At 35.7% G+C, this 27673-nt stretch overlaps 1 protein-coding gene across 2 annotated transcripts in view; it reads left to right on the forward strand.

Moving 5' to 3' along the window:
- Positions 1–3435: 3435 nt before the first annotated feature.
- Positions 3436–27673, forward strand: part of PI4K2B (phosphatidylinositol 4-kinase type 2 beta) — a 32164-nt gene continuing 7926 nt past the window's right edge. Inside the window, exons 1-7 of one of the 2 annotated variants that reach the window (XM_037829516.1) lie at positions 3436–3914; positions 8568–8722; positions 10324–10524; positions 11126–11257; positions 12943–13096; positions 14274–14341; positions 16135–16234. In XM_037829516.1, the coding sequence (XP_037685444.1) occupies positions 3614–3914; positions 8568–8722; positions 10324–10524; positions 11126–11257; positions 12943–13096; positions 14274–14341; positions 16135–16234 (1111 nt within the window). In that variant the 5' untranslated portion in view covers positions 3436–3613. The remainder of the gene's footprint in view (positions 3915–8567; positions 8723–10323; positions 10525–11125; positions 11258–12942; positions 13097–14273; positions 14342–16134; positions 16235–27673) is intronic. The other variant, XM_037829517.1, reaches the window with a different exon arrangement.

The following is a 27673-nucleotide window of genomic DNA, read 5'->3' on the forward strand; positions in this document are numbered from 1 at the left end:
ATAAAGATAATTTCAGATAAATGAAAACTTAGAATTTATCACCAGCAGATGTACATTGCAAGAAATGTTCTTCACAGTGAAGGGAAATGCTACTAGATAGAAACTCAGATCTTCAAGGAGGAATGAAGAGTACTGGAAATGGTAAATACATGGCTAAATATAAAAGTTAATATATTGTTTCCTTTTCTTAATTTCTTTAAAAGGCATATTATTTAGGCAAAAATTACATGCTGAATAGAGGCACTTAAACATATATAGATCCATTAATTATGAGATGGATTACAGTTAATTATGAGAACTGTAACATACAGAATGAGGGCAAAATGGAAATACACTTTTGCAAGATTCTTACATTTTATGTCAAATGGTACTATATCAACTCTAAGTACACTGAGATAATTTAGTATGTTGTTCTGGTTTGCTAATGCTGCCGTTATGCAAAATACCAGAAATTGGCCTTTATAAAGGGTATTTATTAGGTTAAAAAGTTACAGTTCTGAGGCCACAGAATTGTCCAGATTAAGGCTTCAACAAGGGGATACCTTCACTGAAGAACGGCCGATGATGTCTGGAACACCTGTTAGCTGGGAAGGCTTATGGCTAGCATCTGCTGGTCCTTTGCTTCCAGGTTGTGTTTCAAAATGACTTTCTCCAGAATGTCTCTGGGCATCTGGGCTCCTCTATGTCCTTGCTTCTTTCTCCAGGACATTTCCCTCTAAGCATCTGGGGATCCTCTCTTAGCTTCTCTGGGTCAAACGCTGGGCTTCATCTCTTAGCTTAGCATCTTCAAACATCCTCCTATCTGCATCTCCAAGCATCTCCAAGTGTCTCTGTTGGCTCCAGCTCTGGAGCTCTCTTAAGGAGTCCAGTGAACTAATCAAGACCCATCCTGAATGAGCAAAGTCCTCACTTCCATGGAAATAATTCAATCTGAGGTTCCACAATAATCAACAGACTAATCAGTCTGACCCCACAAGATTGCATTAAAGAATACAGTTTTTCTGTGGGGCATAATTTATTCAAACTGGCACAGTTGTGTACTGCAAACTCTAGAGTAATTACTGAAAATTAATGTAAGGAGGTATAACAGAAAGCCAATGGAGGAATTAAGATGAAATATTAAGAAATATGGAATTAACCAAAAAGAAGGCTGGAAAGGAGGAACAGAGGAAAAAAACAAAAAAAAAAAAAAAAAAAAAGGATTAAATATATAGCATACAAATTGCAAAATGATATATTTAAATCCAACAGCATCAATAATTACATTAATAATAAGTGGGCTAAAAATTCTAATTAAAAGGCAGGTATTATCAGACTAGAATTTTTTTTTCTTTCAAAAATCAAGACCCAACCCTATGATATACACAAGTACAAGAAATAAATGCACTTTAAATATAAAGACACAAATAGGTTGAAAGGAAAAGGATGATAAAGGATTTACTATGCAAACAATAACCCTAAGAAAGCTGGAGTATTAATATCAGACCAAATTAGATGTCGAGCCAGGAGTATTGTGCTGGTTTCAATGTATTATGTCCCCCAGAAAAAGCCATGTTCCTTGATGCAATCTTGTGGGGCAGGCATTTTAGTGCTGATTAGACTGGAATCCTCTGAGTGTTTCCATGGAGATGTGACCCACCCAACTGTAGGTGATAACTCTGATGAGATAATTTCCATGGAGGTGTGGCCCCACCCATTCAGGGTGGGCCTTGATTACTGGAGCAGTATATAAGCTAAGACAGAAGGAGCCAGCTTGCTACAGCCAAGAGGGACACTTTGAAGAATGTTCTAGAACTGAGAGAGGAGCTTCAGCTTACAGAGACATTTTGGAGACGGCCTTTGACGGCAGACTTTTGCTCCGGAGAAGCTAAGAGAGGACAAACACCCCAAGAGCAACTGAGAGTAACATTTTGGAGAGAAGTGAAGCCTAGAGAGGAAAGTCCTGGGAGAAAGCCATTTTGAAACCAGAACTCTGGAGCAGACACCAGCCACATGCCTTCCCAGCTAACAGAGGTTTTCCGGACACTATTGGCCATCTCCAGTGAAGGTACCTGATTGTTGATGCGTTACCTTGGACACTTTATGGCCTTAAGACTGTAACTGATTAACCAAATAAACCCCCTTTTATAAAAGCCAATCCATTTCTGGTGTTTAGCATTTGGCAGCATTAGCAAACTAGAACAAGTATTAATAGAAGTTAAGAGGAAAATTTCATAATGAAAAAAGGGTCAATTTATCAGGGAGAAAATCTTAACTGAGTACACAAAAATCATAACTGTATGCACCTTACAACAACTTCAAAACTGAAGCAAAAGCTCACCAAACTGGAAAAAAAAAAAAAAAAGAAAGAAAAAGACAAATCCACAATCGATGGTTGGAGAAATCATAATACCCTGTCCTAGTATTGATTTTAGAAGAACTAGACAAAAAAAATTCATGAAGATAATAATAACGACTGAATTGATATTTTGAAAACATGACACTGAACTGCAGAATACATATTCTTTTTAAGTGCACATGGAAAGTTCACCAAGATAATAGATCATATGCTGGACCATAAAATATCTCAATAAATTGCAAAATATTGAAATCTTAGAGCCTGTTCTTTGACTACAAGGGAATTAAACTAGAAATAAATAAAATATCTAGAAAATCTCCTAAATATTTGCAAATTAAACAACACAATTCAATAACTTAAGGGCCAAAGAAGCAATCCTAAAAGAAAAATATTTTGAACTGAATGAAAATAAATGCACAATATATGAAAAACTGTGGAATGCAGATAAAGCAGTGCTTAAAGGATAACTCATAGCATTAAAATGCTAGTACAAAAATAAAGGTTGAGAATCAATAATGTAATCTTCTACTCTAACCAGCTTAAAAAAACAAAAGGAGGAAACGAAAACCCAAGTTAGTAATAAAGAGCAAAAATCAACGAGCCAGAAAACAGAAAATCAATAGGAATAAAAGCTGGAGTTTTGAAAAGATTAAAAACAAAGATAAACCTCTAGCTAGGATAGTTAAGAAAAAAGAGAAAATACAAACCACAAATATCAGAAATGTCTGAATAAATACAAGGTCCCTGTTCCATGTAGCGGGAGACTTGGAGGTGGGGGGGTGGACACAAATGTTTAATATTTCTACCGATAAACTCTATGAGAGGATGCGGGGAAGCCAAGAGAGACAGCGTTAGGTTTGGGCCGGAGGGGAGGGGGCGGGGCGGGAGACTCTGTGTTGGTAAATTACCTCTGGTACCCCCACCTCTCAAAGAGTGACACCACGCCTTCCCCGGACCTTGGAGGCAGGTGTCGGCCCCGCCACGCCACGCCACGCCCAGCCGCGCCCAGCCCACAGCCACCCTGGCCCTTCCGCGCAGGCGCGGGGGCGGTGCGGCGCTGAGGCGCGAGGCGGGGCGCTGCGTGGGGCGCTGCCTGAGGCGTCACGGGGCAACCGAGTGGCCCGTCCGGAGCTGTGGGGTTGTGCGCCTCTGAGGTGACGTCGACCCGCCGCGCCGTTCCCGTTTCCCCTTCCCGTTCCCCTGAGATGCCGAGCCCTGACCCGGGCCTTTTCCCTCCTTGAGCCAGTCCTAGCACTGAAGGGGCAGAGCGGAGCCATGGCGGAGCCCTCTGAGCCCGGCCGGCGGGCGTCCGCGGGCGACGGGAGCCCGGAGGAGGAGGGGGACGAGGAGCGGGAGCCGCTTCTGCCGCGGATCGCGTGGGCCCAGCCGCCGAAAGTCACCCCGGGGGGCGCCGTGAGGCTGCTGGAGGCTGCCGGGGAGGAGAACACGGCCTCCCCTCGCAGGGCCGGCGACGAGGAACTGCTGCTCTCGCCCGGGGACGCGTCCCGTTGCCCCTCCTGGAACCTGAACGTCTTCCCGGCCTCGCCCAACGGCCGCGACCATCTCTCGAATTCAGGTGCGACCCGGCCCTTCCCTCTTCCCCGCGTCGCCGCCGCCGCTCAGCTCCTCATCCAAGCCCTTCCCGGCGTCCCTGCTGCCGGCACTTGCGTGCACGGAGTGGCTTCCCGCTCTCGCCTTCTCAGTCCTAGGAGCCGTTCCCTGGCCATGCTTGGTCACTTTGCCTTTCTCTCTCTCTCCCGCGTTTACTCGCACCGTTTCCATGACGAGCCAGAGGGGTTGGGGGCTGTAGACTGTTTGACCCAAGGCCTCTGGTTGTCGTAAATCTCAGCGCCTTTTGGCCTCCCCCAAGAGTGAGCCTAAACTTTTGGAATCAGACACCGAGCAAAACTGAAAACTGTGAAGTGATCTGAGTTGTTTGTTGAAATCTGAACTCGGTTTTGGATTGAGATCCCTCAGCTCTCAAGAAAGTTCCCTGGGTTTTGAAATGTGCGAGGTGGATGACAGGAGAATACAGCAAGAATATCCAGCTACCACTGGGACACGTTTCAAAAACTTTTTGTTAAATGTTATTGTGACGTTAGCCAGAAGGGGCAGAGGCTGTTGAATTCCTGTACCTGTTACCTCTCTTGCAAAGTTTTTGTGTTTTTTTTCCTTTTTTGGGAGAGTCGCATCTGTTCTTCTGCTTAAAACACCTTTTCGACTATAAAGCTAATTGATAACTTCAGGTGAAAGAGAGGGTAATGGAAACGATGTGGAAAGTTAGAAAATTTTAGGACTGCTATTCCAGGCCTGGATATTTGTTGATGGGTTTTTCTTCGTTTGTTTTGTTTTGGGCGTGTGGAGTCGAATTAGGCTAATTTGATGGTAAAATAGAGTAGGCTTGAAAGTGTCTCAGCTAGAGAGGACACAAGCTTGTTTGTCAACTGGTGGTGATAATACCTAAGTTGTGGAGTTAACAGGGATTAAATGAGATAGATGGTGAGTGCTCTGTGCTTGGAGTATCACTCCATAGATGGCCACTTAAAAGCCATAGAAATGTAGTTATAATTAATTCATTTTGGTTTTTCTGGAGTTAGTAGACTTCACATGCCCTTCTACTAGTACACTAATGTGCCTTCTATAAATGAAAGGATTTTGGATAGAAGGAATCATTCAGATTCTGTTTGAACTTATGTTCAATAATATTCTAGATAAATAAAGATACACAAAGGGAGTAGTTTTTCCAGTTCTAGTGTTTCATGATTTTATAGCTTTAGCAAGCTGGTCTGATATTCTCTTTTGCTATCATTATAATGTTAGCTAATGAATGCATTGACAGTACATTTGGTAGAATAAGCAAGCAGAAAGTTGGAACCAGATCACAGATGACCCACATTCACCTAGTACATTGACAACTTGGGCATATATTACCTAGAACTAGTCTGTGAAGTAGTGTGGCTAGCTTGCCCTTTTTTTTACCAAAGTTACCTTATTGTTTGACTGGATTTTAAAAAGACCTGAAGCCTTGAAAATGACTTTGTTCTGTAAAACTGAGGCCTTTTGTAAACAAAAAACATTAAGGCTAGGAAAAGTAAAAGGGGAGATAGACCATAGTAGTTAGAATACAAATGGATTATTAAAAGAGAATTCCTACCTTCTTTGGTGGTCGAAATTTATATCAGTGTTTATAGTTTAGTAAGGTTTCTTTTTTTGTATATTTCATTAATTCCCCCAACAGCACAGCAAGATGTTACCCTCATCCTTGTGAGGATTGAAAATTTTTTAAAAACTAATGACTAGTTCATAGAACTTTGGAGATAAATTGTTTGCCCAAAGTCCAATATCCAGGAAGTGTTTAAGCCAGGACTTAGCCTTGTTCTTTATCTTTTTCATAACTTGAAATTTTTCCATTTTGCTGTAGATTCCTGATGTTAGGAGATAATTGTTACTTTTGATTATTTATTATGGAGGTTTTATTTTTAGTGGGATACCAAAATAGTGTTGACTTGTAAAAAACTTTTTAAAGAATTTCAAGCCAGCCTCCTGAACAGGCATAATTTAACTAGATTTAAATTTAGCTAGTTTTAATGAGTCTGTTAGATTGTTTTGCCTTTTCCATCCAATCTCCATGAAACCACCACTCTAGTTCCAAAAAATTCTTGCATTTAGATTAGTATAGCATCATTTTATGATGCTTTAAGTATTTTGTTTATGTAAGTAGGAGCTTTATGTACTTCAGCCAGTGGAAGAATGTCATATATTTGTCATCTTTGTTTTAACAAGGTATTTGACAAAGTCTAGAGCAAGCTAAATCATAGTGGTAATTCTTTGATCAATGTCAAAGTAGAAGGATTTGTGCCATTCCCTGTGTTAGTTATTTTAAGCAATGAAGTAACAGTAGTTATTCCCTACATAGCAGTTATGTGCTGGGTATAATTCTGTGTGTTCACTTATATTAATTCATAACTAACTATGAAATACTATTTCTAGTTCCATTTTAAGGAAGCACAAAGAGGTGAAGTGACTTTTCAAAGATACCAATGAATAGAAATCAAGAGGGCCTAATAGAAATACTGGAAGGCCTAACAATTAGAGAACAGTGTTAGAATCCACAAAAGAGTTACCAAACTAAAAGAAAATGTTTATTTGCAAGTCAGTTAATGATTCATGATGGCTTATAAATGTGTGAACAAAATAAAATCATTTAAAAGTAAGGAAGAAAGATGAGACAAATGGATACTAGGAGTAGCAAAATAAATGAGATGGAGGCTAGAATAAGAGAACACAAAGTGTATATCAGACACTCGCAGGCAGCCTACAAATTTGATTTTTAAGATTACTGAGCAGCCAACTTGAGGGAAACACAATCACTGTATCCACAAAGTTAAAACAAACTGGTTGTTAAAAAACACTGACAAAGGATAACTTGTGCATTCACTTGCAGAACAATAACTTTGTGATAAAATTTAGATGAATTCTGTAAGGGTATTTCTTATACTTCCAGAAGCCATTTCAGTAGAGGTATTTCTAGTGGGTGGTGCTTTCATTATTGCTTAATTGAGGTTCAAGACATTGATAACCTGGTTTAATTTAGATGAAGATATTAGACAATCCTCCATAACTGAGCCTTTGAAAGAGTGAGTAGCAGTGTATTGGAGATTATTCTTCCACCAGTGCCTGAAATAGAGCTATTCTTTGTTTTCTGTTTATTGCAGACACATCATTCATCAAATATTTGATTGCCTACTGGGTGCCCATGGAAATCAAGGCATTGGGGAAACAGTGGTGACCAGGTATCAAATGGATTCCCAGTCACCAGCCTTGTCCCCACATAGTTTTATAGCCTAATGGAGCAGACAGTCCAATAAAACAGTTAAAACAGACTGTATAAGTGCTTGGATAGGGAAATCTAAGAGTTCCATCAAGGCATAGAACCATGCCTTAGTTTAGGGGCCAGGGAAGATTTAGCAGAGGAAGTGGTGTCCTGACCTGAGGGATGAGTAATCACTGGAACACAGGAGGCAGGGTTCAGTTCAACGAATTTGTGAGCACCTACTTTTTTTTTTCCTTAAAAATATTCTGCTCAGTGAATGGGGAGAGATCATTTTGATTTATTTATTTAAAACTAGCACTTGGTTGGTTACCATATGTACTTATATACAACTAAATTGAAAAGTTAGGCAGTGGGTTCTCAATGCATTTCCTATTTTTACTTTCTAAAGAACTGTAGTAACTCTTTACAAGCTTGGTGCTTGGATAGTTCATCTATATTAACAGGCAGAAGGCAGAATATACAGGTAGTCATGGGTGGGTGGGTAGGTATGGTGCTGGGGGCTTATGAAGGTTCTTTTCTGATTGCTTCTCAATGAAATAGGGAGCTAGATCATCTGCTGAGAGAGAGTATGGAAAGAAGGTTATTGGGAGTTCAACAAGAGGAGAAGATGTGAGGTAGTTGCCACAGGAGTGTAGTATGAGTTCCTGGACAGCACAAAGAGCCCACCTGAGGTTTGTAGTGATGAATTTAAAATGACACCAGGCATTGTGGTTGTGTGTGTTTCTCTAGTCTAGTTCCCAGTTTGGCCGCCCTGTTGCAGAAAGAGTAGTGGACAGTTGTATTTAACCAGGGTTGAGGGATTTTGCCAGGTGATGGTGATGACTGGAGAGAGGAAGAGAATGATTCTATGATGATTGACCATAATTTAAGCTGGCCAAAGAGGGAAGTAAGGTTACAAAGGGAGTGAAGACCAGTGAATAACATGGTAGATCAGTGTTTTTGTAAGACCCAGTGGGATGGAAAAATTGGAGGGTTAAGAATTCTAGAGGGAGTAACCTGGAAAGATAGGAAGTGCTTGACATTGAAAGTGTGGGGAGTTAGTAGGTATTGGTAATGTCAAGATCTGAGGTATGACTATGATGTAGGCTGAAGTAGGATAGAGGACAAAACCCTTTGAGGAGAGGCTTTCAAAGAATGAGAGGCATTGGTGTGATTATTTCAGCAAATAGTGCAGTCTTTTTCCATGTGTCACTACTTGGATCTTAAAGAGAAATGGGGTTAGGAGAAAAATGGGAGGCTCAAAGCAGCCCAAACAATACTTGATTACATTTTTCTGTTCCTTAATTTCCTAATGCTAATAACTTCATCAAATATTACAGCTCCATACTATGAGCATTCTCATAGCTGGTCTTTCTTCCTCATATTTTATGTTAACATTGATTTTTCTTAATGCAGTAATTGGTGGTACTTCAGAGATGAATGCATTCTTGGATGATCCAGAATTTGCTGATGTTGTATTGAAAGCAGAGCAAGCAATAGAATTTGGAGTTTTTCCAGAAAGAATACCTCAGGGTTCAAGTGGAAGTTACTTTGTGAAGGATCCTAAGAGGGTAAGAATTTCACAGAACTACTAAATATAACAGAAATTTTGGAAAGTACTCATTTAAATTGAAGTCATTGTGAGTAACTGAGTGTATTTTCCTAATCTGATTGCACCCTCTTTTCAAAAGAAAGGTCAGTTTTTTTTACTAGCAGCACTCTACTGTTTAGAAATAGAGCTATTTATTTTAAGTCATAGTTAGTTATTCTGTTATTTAATATTTGGTTTGAGGCATTTATTAAAAACTCACATTCAGCTGTAGATTTATTGAGCTTATATTTATAAGTACTTACCTTACAGTAGCTTATAATTGTATTACCCAAGCAGAGTGGGCTTTTAAACTTTCAAAACTTATCTAATGTTGTTTTCAAAGTGCTTGATTTTTTCCAAAGGTATATCTTACCTTAGGAATATTTTTTCCAGCTTTATGCTGGGGGAAGGCAGCTGGGCAATCTAACTTTTGAAGGCAGTGGAATGTGACAAAGTGAAATGAATCAAAGTATTATTTTACAGCAGAAAAGAGTAGTTGTTATGGAACTTTGTTCTACTTAGTGTAGAATTTTTCAGAAGTCCTTGTTACCTTTTCTGAAACTTTCTGAATGATGCATAACCAACAGTCCTTTTTCAGGGGGAAGAAAGATTATAACTTCACTTTAATTTTTTGCAAAGGTTGAAGTTATATTTTAAAAATGATTTTAGAACATTGTCTTTTTTGAGAGCATATATGTAGGTAATACCAATCTTGCAGTCTTTATTACAAACTTCATTTCTTAATTTGTTCTTATAGAGTGTTTACTAGTGCCTCAGATTTTATTGCAAGATAGAACAATTATATACTTAAAATTATAAGATTTTTATCTCTTGTCTAAAGATAATTCAGCCTCTAGATTTAATGTGAATGTATTTTATTAGACCAGTAATAAAGATTACAGAGACTTTTAGATATCCGTAAGTAAATCTTTCTCTTATATTAAGAGAAGAGAATTTATTTTAAATTGGTTCATGAAAAAATTGGAAAAGGATTGGGATGGAAGAGTCTGACAGCATATCCATTGTATTTTGGAGATTGTCATTGGATTTATTAGTTCATTTAACAAATACTTGAATACCTATTATGTACCAGGTAATGTTCTGAGTACTGGAGATATAGCCCCAAGAAACAAAATCCCTGCTTTCTTAGAATGTACATTCTAGTGGGAGAAAATAAACAAATAAACATATAATTTTGATATTAATAAGCATTGAATAATAACACTGTTTGTTCTAGAGTAGTAGTTTTCAAACATTTTTAAATCAGTGGAACACTCTCTTACAAAGTCCAGTAATGTAAAACAGATGAAATCAGAGTTGATAAGCTCAAAGTAGAATGGAGTCTTGAGACCCTGCCCTCACTTCCTTCCCCTATGGCTTCTCACAGCACAATTTATAAGCCAGTGACCCAAAGGATTATTGAATAAGAAACTGTAAAAATGTGATAGGAACTAAATGTCTTAATATTTGGGTGTTATATCCAAATTTGTGGTGAGAAGCAGTAGACAAGGATTTATCAGAATGCAATTTATGGATCATTAATTGAAAGTTTAATACGATTTATATTCTTTTCCCTTATAGAAAATTATTGGTGTGTTTAAACCCAAATCAGAAGAGCCTTATGGTCAACTAAATCCAAAATGGACTAAATATGTTCATAAGGTCTGCTGCCCTTGCTGCTTTGGCAGAGGTTGCCTGCTTCCTAATCAGGGATACCTTTCCGAAGCTGGTGCCTATCTTGTGGATGAAAAGCTTCACCTGAGCATTGTACCTAAAACAAAGGTAAAAGGATCATTTGTTTTTAATCTTGCACTTAAAACTTTCAGCTGACTTACCTGTTAACATGACATTAATAATTCCTAATGACAGAGCCTAAAATTGAGTCCCCCCCCCCTTTTTTTTTGTAATCCTAGAGTCATGAGGGACTAGTAAATTGACACTAGTTTAGATCCACAGAAGTGTCCAAGGGAATGTCTGTTATTCATGCAAGGTCAAAAAATGGTAAAGGAAAGATCATCTAGAAAGGAAAAAAAGATCAGGGATCTAGAGATTCTAGTAAAGATAACTAATGTGCTCAAAAGACTAGTGTTTTCTTTTTAGCCTTCATAAATTTTTACTTAAAGACTTACTCAAAATGTTCATTCCTATTTCTGTATTTCAAAACTATTTCTTTTACTTACAAATTTTAGATTGCTTTTAGAACTCTCTCAAAAAGAAATTTGTGCTAGAAATTCCTTGGCCTTTAAATATTAGACTCTCTGGGCATTTATTATATAGGATTGAGCTTTACTCATTTGCAGCATTAGAGTGAGTTTTATGGTTTATATGAATAGAAATACCATAATGTAAATTCTGACCATTTTGCCACACTTTATGTTTCTAGGTGGTTCGGCTTGTCAGTGAAACATTTAACTACAGTGCAATTGACCGAGCAAAATCAAGAGGCAAAAAGTATGCTTTAGAGAAAGTGCCAAAAGTAGGTAGAAAATTTCATCGGATAGGACTCCCTCCTAAGGTAAGTTACTCTGATAAGCTTTATTTGGGGGGCATCTTGTTGAATCAGTACATATCTCCTGAGCTGCTTTGTGCTGTGGACTGTGGATATAATAGAAAAGAAAAAAGGTTTTTTTCATGTTCAAAGAGGTCATAGTACACAAGTAATTTCACTGTAAGATGATAAAGCTGTTAGGATGATAAATTCAGAGAGCTCTGAGAGGATGGAAGAGGGATGCCTTAACTCTGTTTAAAGGGCTAGGGAATGTTCCCAAGAAGAGGCTGCATCCAAGGCTTTATAAAGTAATGATTTAAAAGCGCAGGTCTAGAATCAGAGTTAGAATCCAATCCCAGCCTCTCTTTCAGTTAAGTAAGAGACTTATTCTCTAAGTTTCAGTTTCTATAAAATGATGATGATGATTAAAAAACTATCTCTAAGGGTTGTTGTGAGGATAAAATGAAGAAATTCATGTCAAGTACTTGGTAGTGCCTAGCACATACTGAAGGTTTAGTGAATGGTAGCTCTGTTCGCTACATATTAGATTTTGTTTTTTCTTATCAGTTTTTTTAAATAAATCTGAGAGATGATTAGCAGCTAGCTAGGCAAGGTGGGCGTTAATGGGAAAGCATTCTAGACAAATGATGTGCAAATTAGGAAAAGCTCTAGGCTTTGTTAAAAATACGTTTGACCTGCAATTTTGTGTTGTTGTTGCTATTCAGTAATATAGATAAGAGAATTTGCATAGAAATTCCTGGTTTAACTTTTTTTTTTTTAAATTATACTCCAAGTAGGCAGGATGTTTGAAATCTGTTTACAAGGTCTGTTATTCCTTGGGTAAGCTGAAGAAAGTGTGACTAAAGAAGGATATTATTATTTCCATATTTATGATTGCTAGTACTTAATTATAAGGTTTTAGAGAAAACCTTTAGGAAATCATTAACATTTCATGCCAGTAACAAAATATAAGAAATAAATTTTCTTTGTGGTGATTTGTTTGCATTTATGAGAGAGACTAGGTTACTCATAACTGTGTGTCATTGCTGCGTAAATTTGTATTTCCTTCCTTAATGAATAATTAAAATTTTTAATGTTAACATCTAGAATTTTAGTAATAGAAATGCCTTCTGAAATGGATGTATCTTCAAGGAAAGGATTTTAAAAAAAACACTATAGAGGTTATGATTAACTGATGAATCCTATAAAATTTTTGACAGTATCTTGATACCAAGGTCAAAGTATCCATTCCTTTTTTTTTAATAAAATTTTTTACTCTATTTTATGTTGTAAAAAGAATCTTGAAACTTTGTTCACTAAGACAAGATTGTACTATTAATAACCAGAATAGATGTAAAATTAGGCCTCTACAATTTAATTCATTTTAATGACTATTTTTAGAAAACAGCATTCCTAAGAGAATCACCTTGAGGGCACATGTTTATTTTCTTATTTAATTATCCTGAAATAGCAGCTGTGCTCCTTGAAAGTCTAGGATTGAGCATTTTTTTGTTTGCTATTTGTTCTTTATGTTATTATTTTAAATCAGTATATAAATTTCTTGATAAATGTGTATCTAAGTAAGTGCTAACTCTTCTGTTTTTCTTCTTGTATGTATATAATGTATTTCTGTGACGGTACTGCTGAGAAATTAAAAAATAATCCCTTTGTTCTAGTATTTTCTTTTCTAACTATAGTTCTTAAAATTATAGATTGGTTCCTTTCAGTTATTTGTTGAAGGTTACAAGGAGGCTGAATTTTGGCTCAGGAAATTTGAAGCTGATCCTTTGCCTGAGAATATTAGAAAACAATTTCAGTCACAGTTTGAAAGATTAGTTATTTTGGATTACATCATCAGAAATACAGGTATTGAAGTACTCTCATTTGTTCGCTCAAATCTTGCTAGGTTTCAAATTGTATTCAACTCTTGTTATCCAGTCAAAGACATAAAATTTTGATGCAGAAGTCTTGAGGCTGCTTTCTGTACCTGCCTTAGAAATCAGGTGAAGTACTGACCTTCTGGGCAGAATTAATCCTGTACTGTGGATTCTGACTCATAGCAGGCTTCTGTCCAGGTGATGGAGATCAGTTCCTATCTCCTAGGAGGGAATTTCCTAGCAGCAGGACAAAATCAGTTATTCTAAATATCTGCAGAATATGAATAATTTAATCTTAATTGTATAAAGTATTTTAGATGTTTATTTCTACGTTATGTAACTGTTAGTATGGTCTATAAATATAAATTGTCCTGCTGCTGGAAGGACATATTGATATAAATAGTACAAAATAGTGGTTCCAAAATGTGATTCCTTGGACTGGCTATGTCACTATTACATGGGAACTTGTTAAATATGCAACTTTTCAGACCCCTTGCCCCAGACCTGCTGAAGCAGAAGCTTTGTGTGTGTGGCCTAGCAAGCTATGGTTTAATAACAGGTTACTTGAGTGCATCAGATATTTCTTATGCTTTCTGAAGTGTGAGAAGTACTAGTTCAAAAAATATTTTCTCATTTATATTAGTTCTGAAAAAGCATTATATAATTATTTTCTAGATTTACCTTCTTAATGAATATGACTTTAGGTAATACTAAAATTAGTGTAAAGTTTCAGAGTGCTGTTATACTGACATTAGGTGAACTTACCTAGAAACTTGCCTGGAAATTAGGGGTAGATACTTTTTCTTCCTGAGGTGAAAAGAACTATCTTTGATTTTATTAGCTTTGATGAATAACTTTTGGACAATAATTATAACCTCCTCACAGGGTGGATATGAGGATTAAATGAATCAATACATGTTAAGCACCTACAACAGTGTCTGGCACAGAGTAAATGCTCAATAAGTATTAGCTAAGATTTGTGAGTTTTTTAATTTGTATGTGTTATATTGGATTCTTTAAATATGGTAAATATATGCCACAGAAAACCAATGAAGTTCTTGATAATCAAGATAATCTCCTAGGTAATCAAGATAATCCCCTAGATATTAAGCTGTAGTGTCCATAAAAATGAATTAATTAATAGGTTTGTTTGTTTGTTTTCAAAGACAGGGGAAATGATAATTGGTTAATCAAATATGAAAAGCAGAGTGGTGGAAAGAACATCAACAGTAAGGTAAGGGAATAAAATATACATGTGTGCACACAATCAAATTTTGTAACATCTTCTTTAAAAGAGGCCTTGAAATTTATTCTTCACCGTTTTCTCCTTCCTTTACTTAGATCCTTGGTTTATATCCCTTTTCCCCTTCTTTTTCTCATGCTTTTTCTTTCCTTCTCTTGTTTGATTGCATTTCTTGATCCTATTTTTTATTATCTCTGTGCAGCTTTATTTTTTATTTTGTGTTAAAATAAAAAAATCCTATCAGAACAGAATGTTTTAGCGTTTGGGAAATTTGTTGTAGAACCTTCAGATTTATTTTGCTTTTATGTAAGAAAGGCTTTTGTTATTTTTGGACAACATAGGTTTCATTTATTTGCTTTTTTTCTGAGTCTTAAGAATTCGATATTACCTCTATAAAATGGTAACTGTGTGCTTTACCTATGAATCATGTCCATTGAAATTTTTAAAAAGAACTTCTACTTATAAGAAGCTAGTTTTGATTTACATAGTAGATGTCAGAATTACAGACTATCAGAATTATAGATTTTTTAATTCATTACTGTCAACTCTGTATCCAAGTTCAAATTTTAGTTATTTACATCAACAATATTTTCAGAATAGTTTTACAAATTTAAAACAATCTAGAATCCTGTATTTTATGCATGATTGTTCCATAAACCTACAACTTCTCTAATAAAAAAAAATTCTAGACATTTGAGAAAATTTTAACTTATTTAAAAAAATAATAATTTCCCCAATATTTATAATCTGTATGTTCTCACTCAACACTTTTAAAAGTTTGTCCTTTTAAGTATTTATCAAAGAAATTTAAAAATATACATTTATAGTACTTAGCAATAAAAAAGAATAAATTGGACACACCATAACGGATGAATCTTAAAATCATGCTGAGTGAAGGAAGTACAAACAAAGGGAACAATAACATATGATTTCTTTTATATAAAAACTAGAAAATGCAAACTAATCTCCAGTGACAAGCAGATCAGTGGTTTCCTGGGAACGGGATGGATGGCTTCAAAGGAAACTATGAAACTTTTGAGTGGTGGTTTTATAGTTGTATACATCTGTGAAGACTCATCACATTGTACACTTTAATATGTGAACTTTATTATATGTAAATTATACCTCAATAAAGTAGTAGATAGAAAAAATAGAAATAAAAATAACTAGCAATTATAGCAGAATTGGGTTTAAAATACACTCATAAGTATACGTATTTATAGTAGCTCCTAAATTTGGTAAATCTTGAGCAATTAGATTTCTTGAAAACTTCATTCTTTTGCTGTTAGTATTTTGGGTGTTTTCATTAAGTGAGATAATTGATAAAAACAAAGAATGTGGCATATGTTCATGGGCCTTCATAGTAGTCCTTTTTTAATTTAAAAGCTACCTTTTTAAACTTTTGTTTTTTTTTAATAGACCACTTAATGACGGCAACTGTCTTTTGTCTTTAATACGAAATATCATATAGTTAATAAGTTATCTAGAACATTACTTTTTAAAGTGTTAATGCTATTCCCAAGTCTTCTTCCTCAAAGAAATAAAAAATGAGGCCATTACTCAGTTTATGCATAAAACCAAATTTTTTAGATTATAAAATTCTTACCAATTTTTATGACAGTCTCTTCATTTCCAGGGTGTATTCATTTTCTTTCTGCCAACTTTTAATTTTTGTAAGCTCTTTGGAATGAATCTCTTTAAACCTCAGTAATTATTGTAAATATTTTATCCTTTGGAAATAAATAAGTTTTTTTAATCAACATACCATTTTTCTCCCCCTTTAGGAAACAAACTGGATTGCTGATAAAGAATCGCTTATTAAAATAGCTGCAATTGATAATGGTCTAGCATTTCCTTTTAAACATCCTGATGAGTGGAGAACATGTAAGTATTTTAGAACCTTCTGATGGGAAGGGAACAATTTATGGGTATCAGAATACCAGAGGAAAAACTAGGTGAAGTATAATCATTCATTAAGGTATTATTTTAGGCAGCCGTCATGTGGAGATGTATACTACATGGGTCTTGTCCTCTATTATTTGCCTATCTTTGAATGACTTGTGTCTGGTTTTGATTTTTAGGCTTATATGCTTAGCCCTTTGTAAAATGAGTTTCGTAGCTTTCTAAGTTTTTAAATATATAATACATGGAAATTATTTTATTATTTTGATAGAACTGTAGTTTAAAGTTTTGGGTAGAATAAATTGTAAAACACTTTAGGCCTCACCCCCTTCCCTGCTTATTTTAGTGAGCTGTGCCTTATTAACTGCCTTACTAGTTTTTTCTGTGGTGTTGGTCAGATATGTTACATCTTGAACAACTTTTAGAAATTTTTATTTTCCTTGAAATTGTCCATGACATCTTGAGTTTTAGATTTATGGGTATAAAATTGTATGTAGAATTCTCTTATAATAAAAAAAAAAATTCTCTATGCATTTTAAGTTTTTAGGGGTAAAATGAAATGATGCCTGGAATTTGCCTTAAAATACTTTGGGGAAAAAAAAACAATAACCAGGGGGTTTAGATAAAGCAAATTTTGTAAAATTTGGTAATCATTGAATTAGCTTATGGGGAGTATAGGAGTTCATTTGTGTAATACATTTTAAAAATGTAAAAATACTTTCTATAATTATTCCCCCTTTTTAATTTCTTCTATTCCTTAGTGGACTTTTATATAGACTGCAAAAATTTAGCAACTTCTGACACCAGCTGCAGGTTACTACAATAACTTCAGACCCTTTTAACAGAACTCTTAAATACCCAGAGTTAGGCTGGACTCCACAGGTTAAGGCTGGTTCTCTACAAGATTGCTCTTCAGATGCAAGTTCTGGGACACAGGCCACTGACATTTCTGACCAACTGGCTGCAAATTCAGAGGTTCCCATCAACCACCTTGAGTTTGATAATTAACTGAAACAAACCACAGAATGCACTGAAAGCATTATACTTAAAATTATAGTTTTATTTCAGTGAAAAGGATACAAATAAGAAGCCAAAAGAAAAGACTAGTACGGCAAGGTCTGGGAGAGTCCCAGTTGCAAACCTCTTACATTGTCCTCTCTACATGGAATCAGAACACAACAGCCTCCCAACACATCCATGTATTTGAATCAGTCATGGAAAGTCACCTGAGCTTCAAATGTCTGGAGTTTAGGAGTTTCATTACAAGGCTTGATTGGTAGAATTATTGCCCACATGGCTCAACTCATTCTCCAGCTCCCTTCCCCTTCCGGAGGTCAGGGAGGTGGGCTGATATGGGCTGATATGATGTGGCTCAAAGCCTCAGTCACATGGTTGGTTTTCATAACGTGGCCAGCCCCTTACCCTAGTTCTACAAGTGTGGCTGACCCCACTCTGTGCCATCTGTTTAGCATAAACTATCAGGTGAAGTCCACCTGTCATGAATAACAAAAGGTACTTCTATACTAGGAAATTCCAAAGATTTAGAGATTTACTCCCAGGACTTAGTGATACTGAACAAAAGCTAGGTTCTCTGCCCTGTGCACGTAACAGCCAATATATTATACCGAGGTTTCAAAAAGAGAAAGTTTTTTGCTAAGCACAAAGCAGGAGATCAGATGGCCTATGGGCCCAAAAATCTGTCTCCCCTGAGTCTAAGAAGTTGAGTTTTTGTGGATTCAAAAAAGGGGAGTTGGAGTTGTTACCATTACAGTAGCAAGTATAAACAGGGCTGAGACTAGGCTAGAATAACCTTCACAATAGTAAGTATGAACAGGGCTGAGACTAGTTTCAGTAATTTAAGGTATTAACTTTTGGCTATTCTACAATATACTAGAAGGAAAAAAAATCTATATAGAGACTCAGTATTCATAATGATTTGTTAATTCTTAATTTCTTGGTTACAGTTCCTCCCTTTTGGGTTTCAGGGGGTAACTGGCATAGGAACAATCTGAAGGCTTTAAGTCTCTGAAAAATAAATTTAATAAGTGCATTGAAAATTATATTTTAAATAAAAAGAAATGTTATGATTAGGTGATCAATAACTATGTTATATTGGGGAAATAACTTTTTATAAATTTTACATAAAACCAGGGTGTTCCTTAGGGTTTTTAGGAATACTGTAAAGCATTATTTCTTTTCCCCCTTTAGATCACAAATCCGTTGCTAATCCCATGGTGTCAGGGAGGTACCCCTGGAAGTCATGTCCCACCGGTGGGGGGGAGGGGGAGAAAGTAATGATTTTATTTGCAGAGCTTAGCTTAGAAAAAGAGAGAGAAACAGAGACATTTGAGCAACACAGAGATTTTCAGGAGGTGACTCTTAGACATTATGTCATTACAGAAATAAATTTTCCTTTTATTAGGTAGGGCTCATATATTTTAGAGTAAATTAGGAGCCCCTATTGCTTGAGAGATAGTAGGAATTCCCCAAGTGGGGAAGTTTTATAGTTGTTCTGCAGTTCCTGAAGGGATCTTGCAAATACTTTTTCATTTTATGTTGAAAACACTGAAATACATCAGGGTATTACATCAACTTGTATAGAATACTATGATCTCATTTCATTTTCTAGGTTCCATGTCAAATAAAGGTGAATTAGGTTGTTCAAGTAAATTGACTATCAGGTTAAGTCAGATAATGTGCCATAGAAACTTTATGTTTTTGGAAAAACTTAAATCTTTTTTTCTTCAGTCTCTCATAGAAATTAAAGTTTTTAAAATACAGTTAATATCACCTTTTACCCTGTATTTTAATTCACCTTCTCAACTAGATAAGCCCTGTTCACTTTAATTGATTCTTTTTTTTAGCTTTTTAACAGTTTTTGTACGGATTTGTCTTTTTAGAATTAATGCTGCTTCTTAGTACCTTAGAGCTGAAGAACTTGAACTAAGTCTTAGGTGTCACACAGATGCCCAGAGTTCCAGGGAGCTGCCAGGTTATACACAAAGAGCAAAATGTCTCAGAATTTAGAAATAACAGTTAAAGCTCAGGAATAAATATGACTGCTGTCAGAGCTTACAGTCTAGGCCCTAATTTTCTTATAACTATTTTCTAAATGGAGCTCGTTCCAGAAATAAAAACATTTGACAATTGACCTACCTGTATTGGGATCATCAACCTCAAACTATAGCGGAAGTTTTGTCCTGTCTCACTTTTACACATTTACCAGGGTTATGTTAATTAACAGGTAGGACACAATTTATATACTTGCCTAGCTTCTCTTTAAAAATCTCTTTTTGTTGAAGATGAAGTTATGATTTATAGCTGACCACAAGTACTTTTAGAGAAGCATTAGAGTAAAATAGTGTAACTGACAAGGAAATTTGATTTCCATGATGTGTACCACTCTTCTAAGAATAATTAAAACCATGACTAACAACATTATACTGTTGTCTAGCATCTTGCAGATCGATATCAGGATATAACATGGACAGTAAGAACATTTCAAGTCTTTAGGAATTTTATACAATCTAAATATATGAGTAACATTTCATCCATACAAGTTTAACCAACAGAAGATTAGAAAATCCCTTTTAATTTTAATAACCATTCCCAAACACTTTTCATGTAATATGTTAAGCTGTTTTTAGCAACTCGCTTTTACAAGATGGAAGAATAAATCCTTTGCAGCAGTTTGTATTTAAAAGTGAGAAGGCTTGTCTTCTGAAATAAAGGATGAAAGGTCAGCATAAACATCAACAAGGGATATTACTCTGATGATGTAGAACCTTGGTGTTCTCGACAGAGTATAACTCAGATGGTTAAGAAAAGTATTTTATAACCTTTCTATTAAGAGCAGACCAACAATCTACATTATTTTAACAGAGAGAAAACTAAACTGCAGTTTTATATGGATATGCAGTTTGACACAAAAGCTCGTAAACAAAATATTATATATAAGCCTATCAAATTTTTGATCTGCATTGACTATGACAAAATTCACTTTCACAAACTCTACAACTTTCCATATATATTCAGGTCTTGTCTTATGTATTCCTGCCTCTTATTCCATGAAAACTAGCCCAAGCCACACTTCTTTTTTTTTTTTTTTTTTTTTTTTTTTTAATCATCATTTTATTGAGATATATTCACATACCACGCAGTCATACAAAACAAATTGTACTTTCGATTGTTTACACTACCATTACATAGTTGTACATTCATCACCTAAATCAATCCCTGACACCTTCATTAGCACACACACAAAAATAACAAGAATAATAATTAGAGTGAAAAAGAGCAATTGAAGTAAAAAAGAACACTGGGTACCTTTGTCTGTTTGTTTGCTTCCCCTACTTTTCTACACATCCATCCATAAACTAGACAAAGTGGAGTTTGGTCCTTATGGCTTTCCCAATCCCACTGTCACCCCTCATAAGCTACATTTTTATACAACTGTCTTCGAGATTCATGGGTTCTGGGTTGTAGTTTAATAGTTTCAGGTATCCACCACCAGCTACCCCAATTCTTTAGAACCTAAAAAAGGTTGTCTAAAGTGTGCGTAAGAGTGCCCACCAGAGTGATCTCTCGGCTCGTTTTGGAATCTCTCTGCCACTGAAGCTTATTTCATTTCCTTTCACATCCCCCTTTTGGTCAAGAAGATGTTCTCCATCCCACGATGCCGGGTCTACATTCCTCCCCGGGAGTCATATTCCACGTTGCCAGGGAGATTCACTTCCCTGGGTGTCTGATCCCACGTAGGGGGGAGGGCAGTGATTTCACCTTTCAAGTTGGCTTAGCCAGAGAGAGAGGGCCACATCTGAGCAACAAAGAGGCATTCAGGAGTAGACTCTTAGGCACACCAAGCCACACTTCTTAGACAAGCTTGTCAAATTCACTTCCACATAATTCTACAACTTTCCATATTCACTCAGACTTTGACTACACATTCACAAGGACAAAACTACACACCTTTTCTTAACAAAGCACACTCTGCATACTTTACAAATCCACATACCTTAAGTTACCAAAAAGATCTTTAATGCTGTCTTTAAGCATCCTACAAAACATAATTATTTTAAAAATAGTTTGTCAAAATAATAACTTAATTTCATTAAACACAAACTTACATTTTTCACCATCTTAAAGATCTAATAGACATAATGCTAACTTATTATATCGGTTAATTGTATAAATTGAGGGAGAACCAAATTTACCCAAGAAGAATAAAATTGTATTTGTTTGGTTCAAAAGTCATCATAAAAACAGGAATAGGACTAGATTTTGTCACTGCATTTTTGCAGCTGTGTTTGCCCTTTTTTTTCTATTGGAGGTTTAAAAAAATCTCTTTGTTTTCTTAGTATTTCTGAAATTGTAAATAACCTCAGAAGCATCAAACGCTGAAAAATATGCTACAATTGTTTAATTTGTCCCAAGCATAAATCCAGGAAAACTCTTCCATAGCACTCATGAATGTTTTCCTTTACTTACTGAAATTTGGCAATTAGATCTTCTTCAGTTACCCCTATCCTAAGGGTATTTATACTTTAATAATGATACGTTTATTGCAGTTACTGTTACAAAGGTATTCTTAGAAAAAAAATAATTTTAAATTGGGGAATTCTCTCAGAAAAGAAATGACCTGTTCCACAACATTTACTCTGTACCTACCATTTCTAATATCCAGGCCCAGTAGAAAGAATAATGAATTAAGCCCATGCTTCTCCCCCATCTTTCTGCACCCATCTCTTCCCCCATAGCTGGTTCATTCATATTTGACCAAGGTGTAAGAGGCCCCTGAGGGCAGGAATAGATGAAACAGAAAGAATGAGGTCTGCTGTGTTGAATCTGGTTTTAATAGTTTTAAATGAAGGCAATAGGATTTAAGACCCATAAGATGGCCTTAATATTGATGAGAGTTCTTATGCCCTTCTTTAAATTGTTTCCAATTATTAGATATATGTTGCCTAAAGATGTGACCCAGACAATTGAAAAAGTTTTTGCGTTTGCCAAGGCAGCCTTTGGGAAATCCCAGGGGGCAGTTTCTTTCCAATGTCCAGGTTTACAGTAATTAAAGTACTAATGCTTTGAACCCTAGTACCTAGAGGATTTTTTTTTTTCCTTTTTGGGACTCCAGGAGTACTAATTTATATATATTTTAGTGTATATATATGTGTGCGCATATATATGTGTGTGTTTTTTATCTTCAAGCAAATTGAAGAGAGCGCTGTAAGAATTTTTTGTTAATTTGCTATTTCCATCTGGAGGTATGAAAATATACATTGGACAAGAAGATAGAAACAAATAGAAAGTTAGACTCACAAAAAAACAGAAACACAGAAATATGCTTTTGAGAGAGACAAGTAAAGGATTGAATATACATCATTTCATCCCATTTCTACTCTCTTTTGTAGATCAACTCTTGAAGCTAGATTATGTTACAAAAATAAACTACTTTTTGTTTTTTTTGTAGGCTCATAACAAAAATCTTTCCAATGTTTCAAAATACAGCCCAAAGGGCTACATTCAGGAATGCTATTGGAATTAGAATTTCCCATTTTAAAGAATTTCAGTAATCAGTAACTAATTAGGAACACTTGAACAATTTAAGTGCAGTAACACACCAACTGACAATTTAAAGAGAAATGTAACACCCTCTCTCTCTCTCTCTCTCTCTCTCTCTCTCTCTCTCTCTCTCTTTCTCTCTTTCTCTCTCTCTATATATAAAACACACCAATTATTGAACAGAACACACCAATTAACAAACAGGCATTAAACTCTTAGTATATCTAAGTAACACACCAATTAACAGGTATCAAACATTTAATTCCATTATATACAATTAATTGTTGGATTACTTATTTTGCAAGAATAAACACAAAAACTCAGGTCAGGGCCTTGAACTCCATGCAGAATGGTACTCAGAAATCAGAGAGGTGTGGAGGTCAGAGCAAAGGGGGATTGTTCTGGAAGTGGGACCCAGGATCTTAAAACCCAGGTCCAGGGAACTCGAACCTCTGTATTAACTTCCCGATCTACTTTTACCTTGGTGACCCACTCACCCAATCAGATGTGGACCTGGAACTGGAAACTCTTTCTTTCTTTGAAGCTTTAAAGCTCCAAGAACCTGGAGTGCAGGCAGAGCAGGAAAAAACCCAGTCACCAAGCCTCTAGACTAAGAGTCTAGCAGCCAACGAAAGGCTCTGTTACCATGCTTACTTGTTCTGCCGGGGCAGTTGGACTTCTTACCTCTTAGGGACCTTGTCCCACTAGAGTTGCCAGATTGATACCAAACAAAAGTGGGGTTCTTAGCCACATACACATAATAGCTAATATATGACACTGGGGTTTCAAAGAGAGAAAGAGTTTATTGCTAAGCATCTAGCAGGAAATCAGATAGTCTGTCAGCCCTAAAATCTGTCTCCTCCAAGTCTAAAGAGTTCAGGGTTTTTATGGATTCAAACAAGGGGAGATGGAGTTATTACCATTACAATAGAATAAACAAGGCTGAGACTAGGCTAGAGTAACCATTACAGTAATAAGTATAAACAGGACTGAGACTAGATTCAGAAATCTCAGGTTATTAACTTTTGGTACAATATACTAGAAAGAAAAAACATTTATATAATGATTCAGTAATCGTAATCATTTGTTAATGGACAAAAACCAACCAAGTTCTTTATTATACTACAAATTTTTTCATCCTTAGACTTGCCAAAGGTTTATTGTTAAACATCGGCCTTTTTTTTTTTTTTTTTTTGCTTTTTTCAGAGACGGCTTTTGATTTTATTGACCAGGTTTCCAGTTTGTTTGTTTGATTTTCCTCTCATTAATTTGTGTTTTTTCATTATTCTGTTCTTCTATTATATTCATTCTATTTTGCTTTCTTATAAATGCATATTAGACTAAAATTTTTTCCCTTGGTTTCATTTTGGCTGAAGTACAGATTGGATAGGTGCTGCTCTGTTATTCAGCTTTGATATTTATACTTTCTGATTTCCTCTTCCACAGGAGTAGTTAGAAGTGTTTTGTGTGATTTTTAAATTTCTAAGTCAGATAATTTTGTGTCCATTTTTGTTACTTTCCAACTTCATTGTGTTGTCATCTGTGAGTGTGACCCATGTGAATTCTGCCTTTTAAAAATGTTAGTAATTCCTTTGTAATCTGAGGTATGGTCAATTTGAGGGACTGTGTTTTTTTCAAAAATGTGTTTGGGCACGAAGTTGTTTTCTCTCTCTGCTAATTAAAATTTGTTAGTTGTTAGTCAGATCATATCCTTGACATGTATTTTGACTACTTGATCTCTTAGTTTTTGAGAATATGTTTCCCACTGTGATTGTGGTTTTATTAATTTCTTGCATTTCTATACACTTTTTTGCTTTATATTTCATAAGTATAAAGGTCCATTTTTTTTCTCTCCTTGATGGTTTGTTCTTTTATCAGTGTGAAATATACCCTACCTATCCCATCCCAGTATTTTCTGCTTTTCTTATTTTATCTGTTGAAACACTACTACACTGTCTTTCTTTTTGTTAGCATTTACCTGGTGTTATTCTATACTTTTATTTGTAATCTCCATCTATCTTTTTGTTTTTGGTATGTGACTTATAAAAATCTAGCATTAGCTGGATTTTTTTTTTTTTAACCCAATCTGAGATTCTTTCAATAGGTGTCCTAGACTCTGTAGTTTAATTCTCAACAAACTAGATATGTTTAAACTTTTGCTGCCATCTTGTTTTATTATTTTTTTCTATTTACTATTCATTTAAACTTTTTCATTCTTTTCTATCTTTTGTTTGACTTACTTGAGATGTCTTTGTTCCATTTTATTTTTTCCTTCTAATAGTCTGAAACCTATATGCAAATTGGATGGGTTTTTTTTTTTTTTTTTTACTATCACATTGAAATTTTAATAGCAAACATTAAGATTATATAAACATTATATAAAAAAAACACAAATCGATATTGCCTGGGACCGTTGTCTCGTAATTCTTGAAAACACATAGGATTTGAAGTTGAAAGATGGGAGTACAGATTCAGGCTCAGACATTTAGAAACATTACTTCTTAATGAAGTCACATTATTTCTCACCTATTCAATTTCCTCATATATAGGTTAGAATGGTGATCAAGTGAGATAATGCCTGAAAATTTGCTCTATAACCAGGCTAGCACTATTAAAAATGTTGTTATTCTTATTGTAGCTCCTTCCAAAATCAAATGAGTTTCTGTCAGTAGAGGCTGTACCAAAGGCAATCACCAAATATATTCAGCATCTTTTGTCTCTTGTTATGCTTCAACTTGGACATTTCTTTGTTGTCTTTCTTTGTTATATAAAGCCATTGACTTAACCTGTTTATCTGTCATTCCAAACTCAAATGAGAGTGATTGATGATCTTGTGGTGTAGTGGGGCAGTTGTTTAACGTAAACTTTGCCCAGAGAGTGTCCATGAGTGATTTGCTGACTAATTTTTTCTTCGGATTTGCTGACAGCTTTCTTCCCTTGTTGCTCTTCCTCCTTCTTCCCATTTCTTCTCTCCCTTCCTTTCATCTTTACCATGTTTCCTGTTTGATTGTTCTGGATTTTGATTGCAAGATGTAACTGATTGTTTCTGTATAGCAAGATGTGAAGATTGAGTAGCACCTGAGCCTTTTTCATGTGTCATGTCTTGGAGAGGTTGCAGGTAGTCTGGATATTGTGCATCTTGGGCTAAAAATTGATGCATTGAATTCATGGTCTCCTCAAAGCTCATGTCATGGATGGTTCCCTCCAAAGGTGGATTTACATTGTGGTTGGAGACACTCCAGCAATTCAGTGAACTAGATGGGCCTGCATGACTTTTTGATTTTGTGACTTCATCATCAGCTTTGAGGCCATGCTGATTTAGGTCCATGACTGTTTTGCTTTGAGTCTTTTGTCCCAGATATTCTGCTTGAATCTTAGAGATAAAATCCTCACCACCAGATTGTTTTACCTAAGAAAAGTCCTGGTGGATTTTTTCTTTAATAACTGGTTTAATCCGTAATTCCATTACAAACTTAGCTTCACTTCAATATGTACTTTATATTTGTGCATTCAACAGTGCTCCAATTAGGAAATGATAGGAAATATCTGAGAATTACTATAAGATTTTTTTTTTAATCAGAAAAAGTACATTTCTAGGGTCCCTGAGTGTTTGATTTTTTTTGTTTTACCCATCTATGGCAGTTGATGTATCAGGAGCTTTTAACATATTAATCACTCTCTCTACCACAGAAAACTTCCTTCTCAGTGGCTTCTAGGATGCCATCCTTTTCTGGTTTCCTTCCATATCAGTGGCTCACAAATTGCATTTTAAATGTGAAGTTGAGTGCCTACAATACACCTAAGAAATTTTATCAGACGTGCATTAAAAGGGGAATTGGTATTGAGGATACGGTTTTTTTGTTTTTAACTTTTAATTTTGAACTACTTTCAGACTTATAGGACAGTTGCAAAAATAATACAAACCCCATACAGAGAACCCCATACAGAGAACTCCAGTGCATGCCTTCCACCCCACTATACCACATGCATCAATTTTAACATTTTGCTGCATTTGCCAATTTATTTTATCTAGCCATCAATCTGTCAGTTCCTCTGTCTTTTGACCCACCTGTCTAGCCATTTATCGATCCATTTTCTAAACACTTGAGTATAGGTTGTATACTTCATGCTCCTTGAACTCTTAATGCTCCCATGTACATTTCCTGATAACAAGGATATTCCCTTATGTAACCCTCCTAAATGCAGAAATTTAACATTGATATAAAGTGTATAGTCTATATTCCAGTTTTTTCATATGCTTCAAAAATGTCCTTTTGGGCCCCTTTCCTCATTTATTAGATCCTATCCAGGATCATTTATTGCATTTAGTTGTCATTGTCTCTTTAGTTGCTCATTCTTTTTTTTTAATTGTAGGAACATATGTACAACATAAACTTTCCCATTTCCACCACTGCCAAGTACATCATCCAGTGGGATCACTCATATTTACGCTGTTGAGATACCCTCACCAACTTGCATTACCAAAATTTTCCCATCTTCCCAAACAGAAATCCCACATACTATATGCATTGACTCCCCATACTCCCTGGCCTGCTCCTCCCCCACTACTGTTATTCTGATTTCTGATTCTGTGAGCTTGCATATCTCTGATATTTTATTTGTAGTTACCATGGTACTTAAATTTAATATTCTAAATCGGTAACACTCTTTGTTTGCTTAAACTTGTATTCGGAAGTATTCTGACAGAGCTTTTCTTGCATGCCAGGGGCTGACAAAAGGAAGGGGGGCACTTTGTCCAATCTTTGCAGATTAACCTGTGCAGGCTCTCTCCTTCAGAGATTATCCAATCAGTGGGTTTAGAAACTAGCTCCAGGCCAAAGTATAGGGGTCTCACTGATC

This window comes from Choloepus didactylus, chromosome 3 (genome assembly GCF_015220235.1).
Source record: "Choloepus didactylus isolate mChoDid1 chromosome 3, mChoDid1.pri, whole genome shotgun sequence".
Classification (NCBI taxonomy): domain Eukaryota; kingdom Metazoa; phylum Chordata; class Mammalia; order Pilosa; family Megalonychidae; genus Choloepus; species Choloepus didactylus.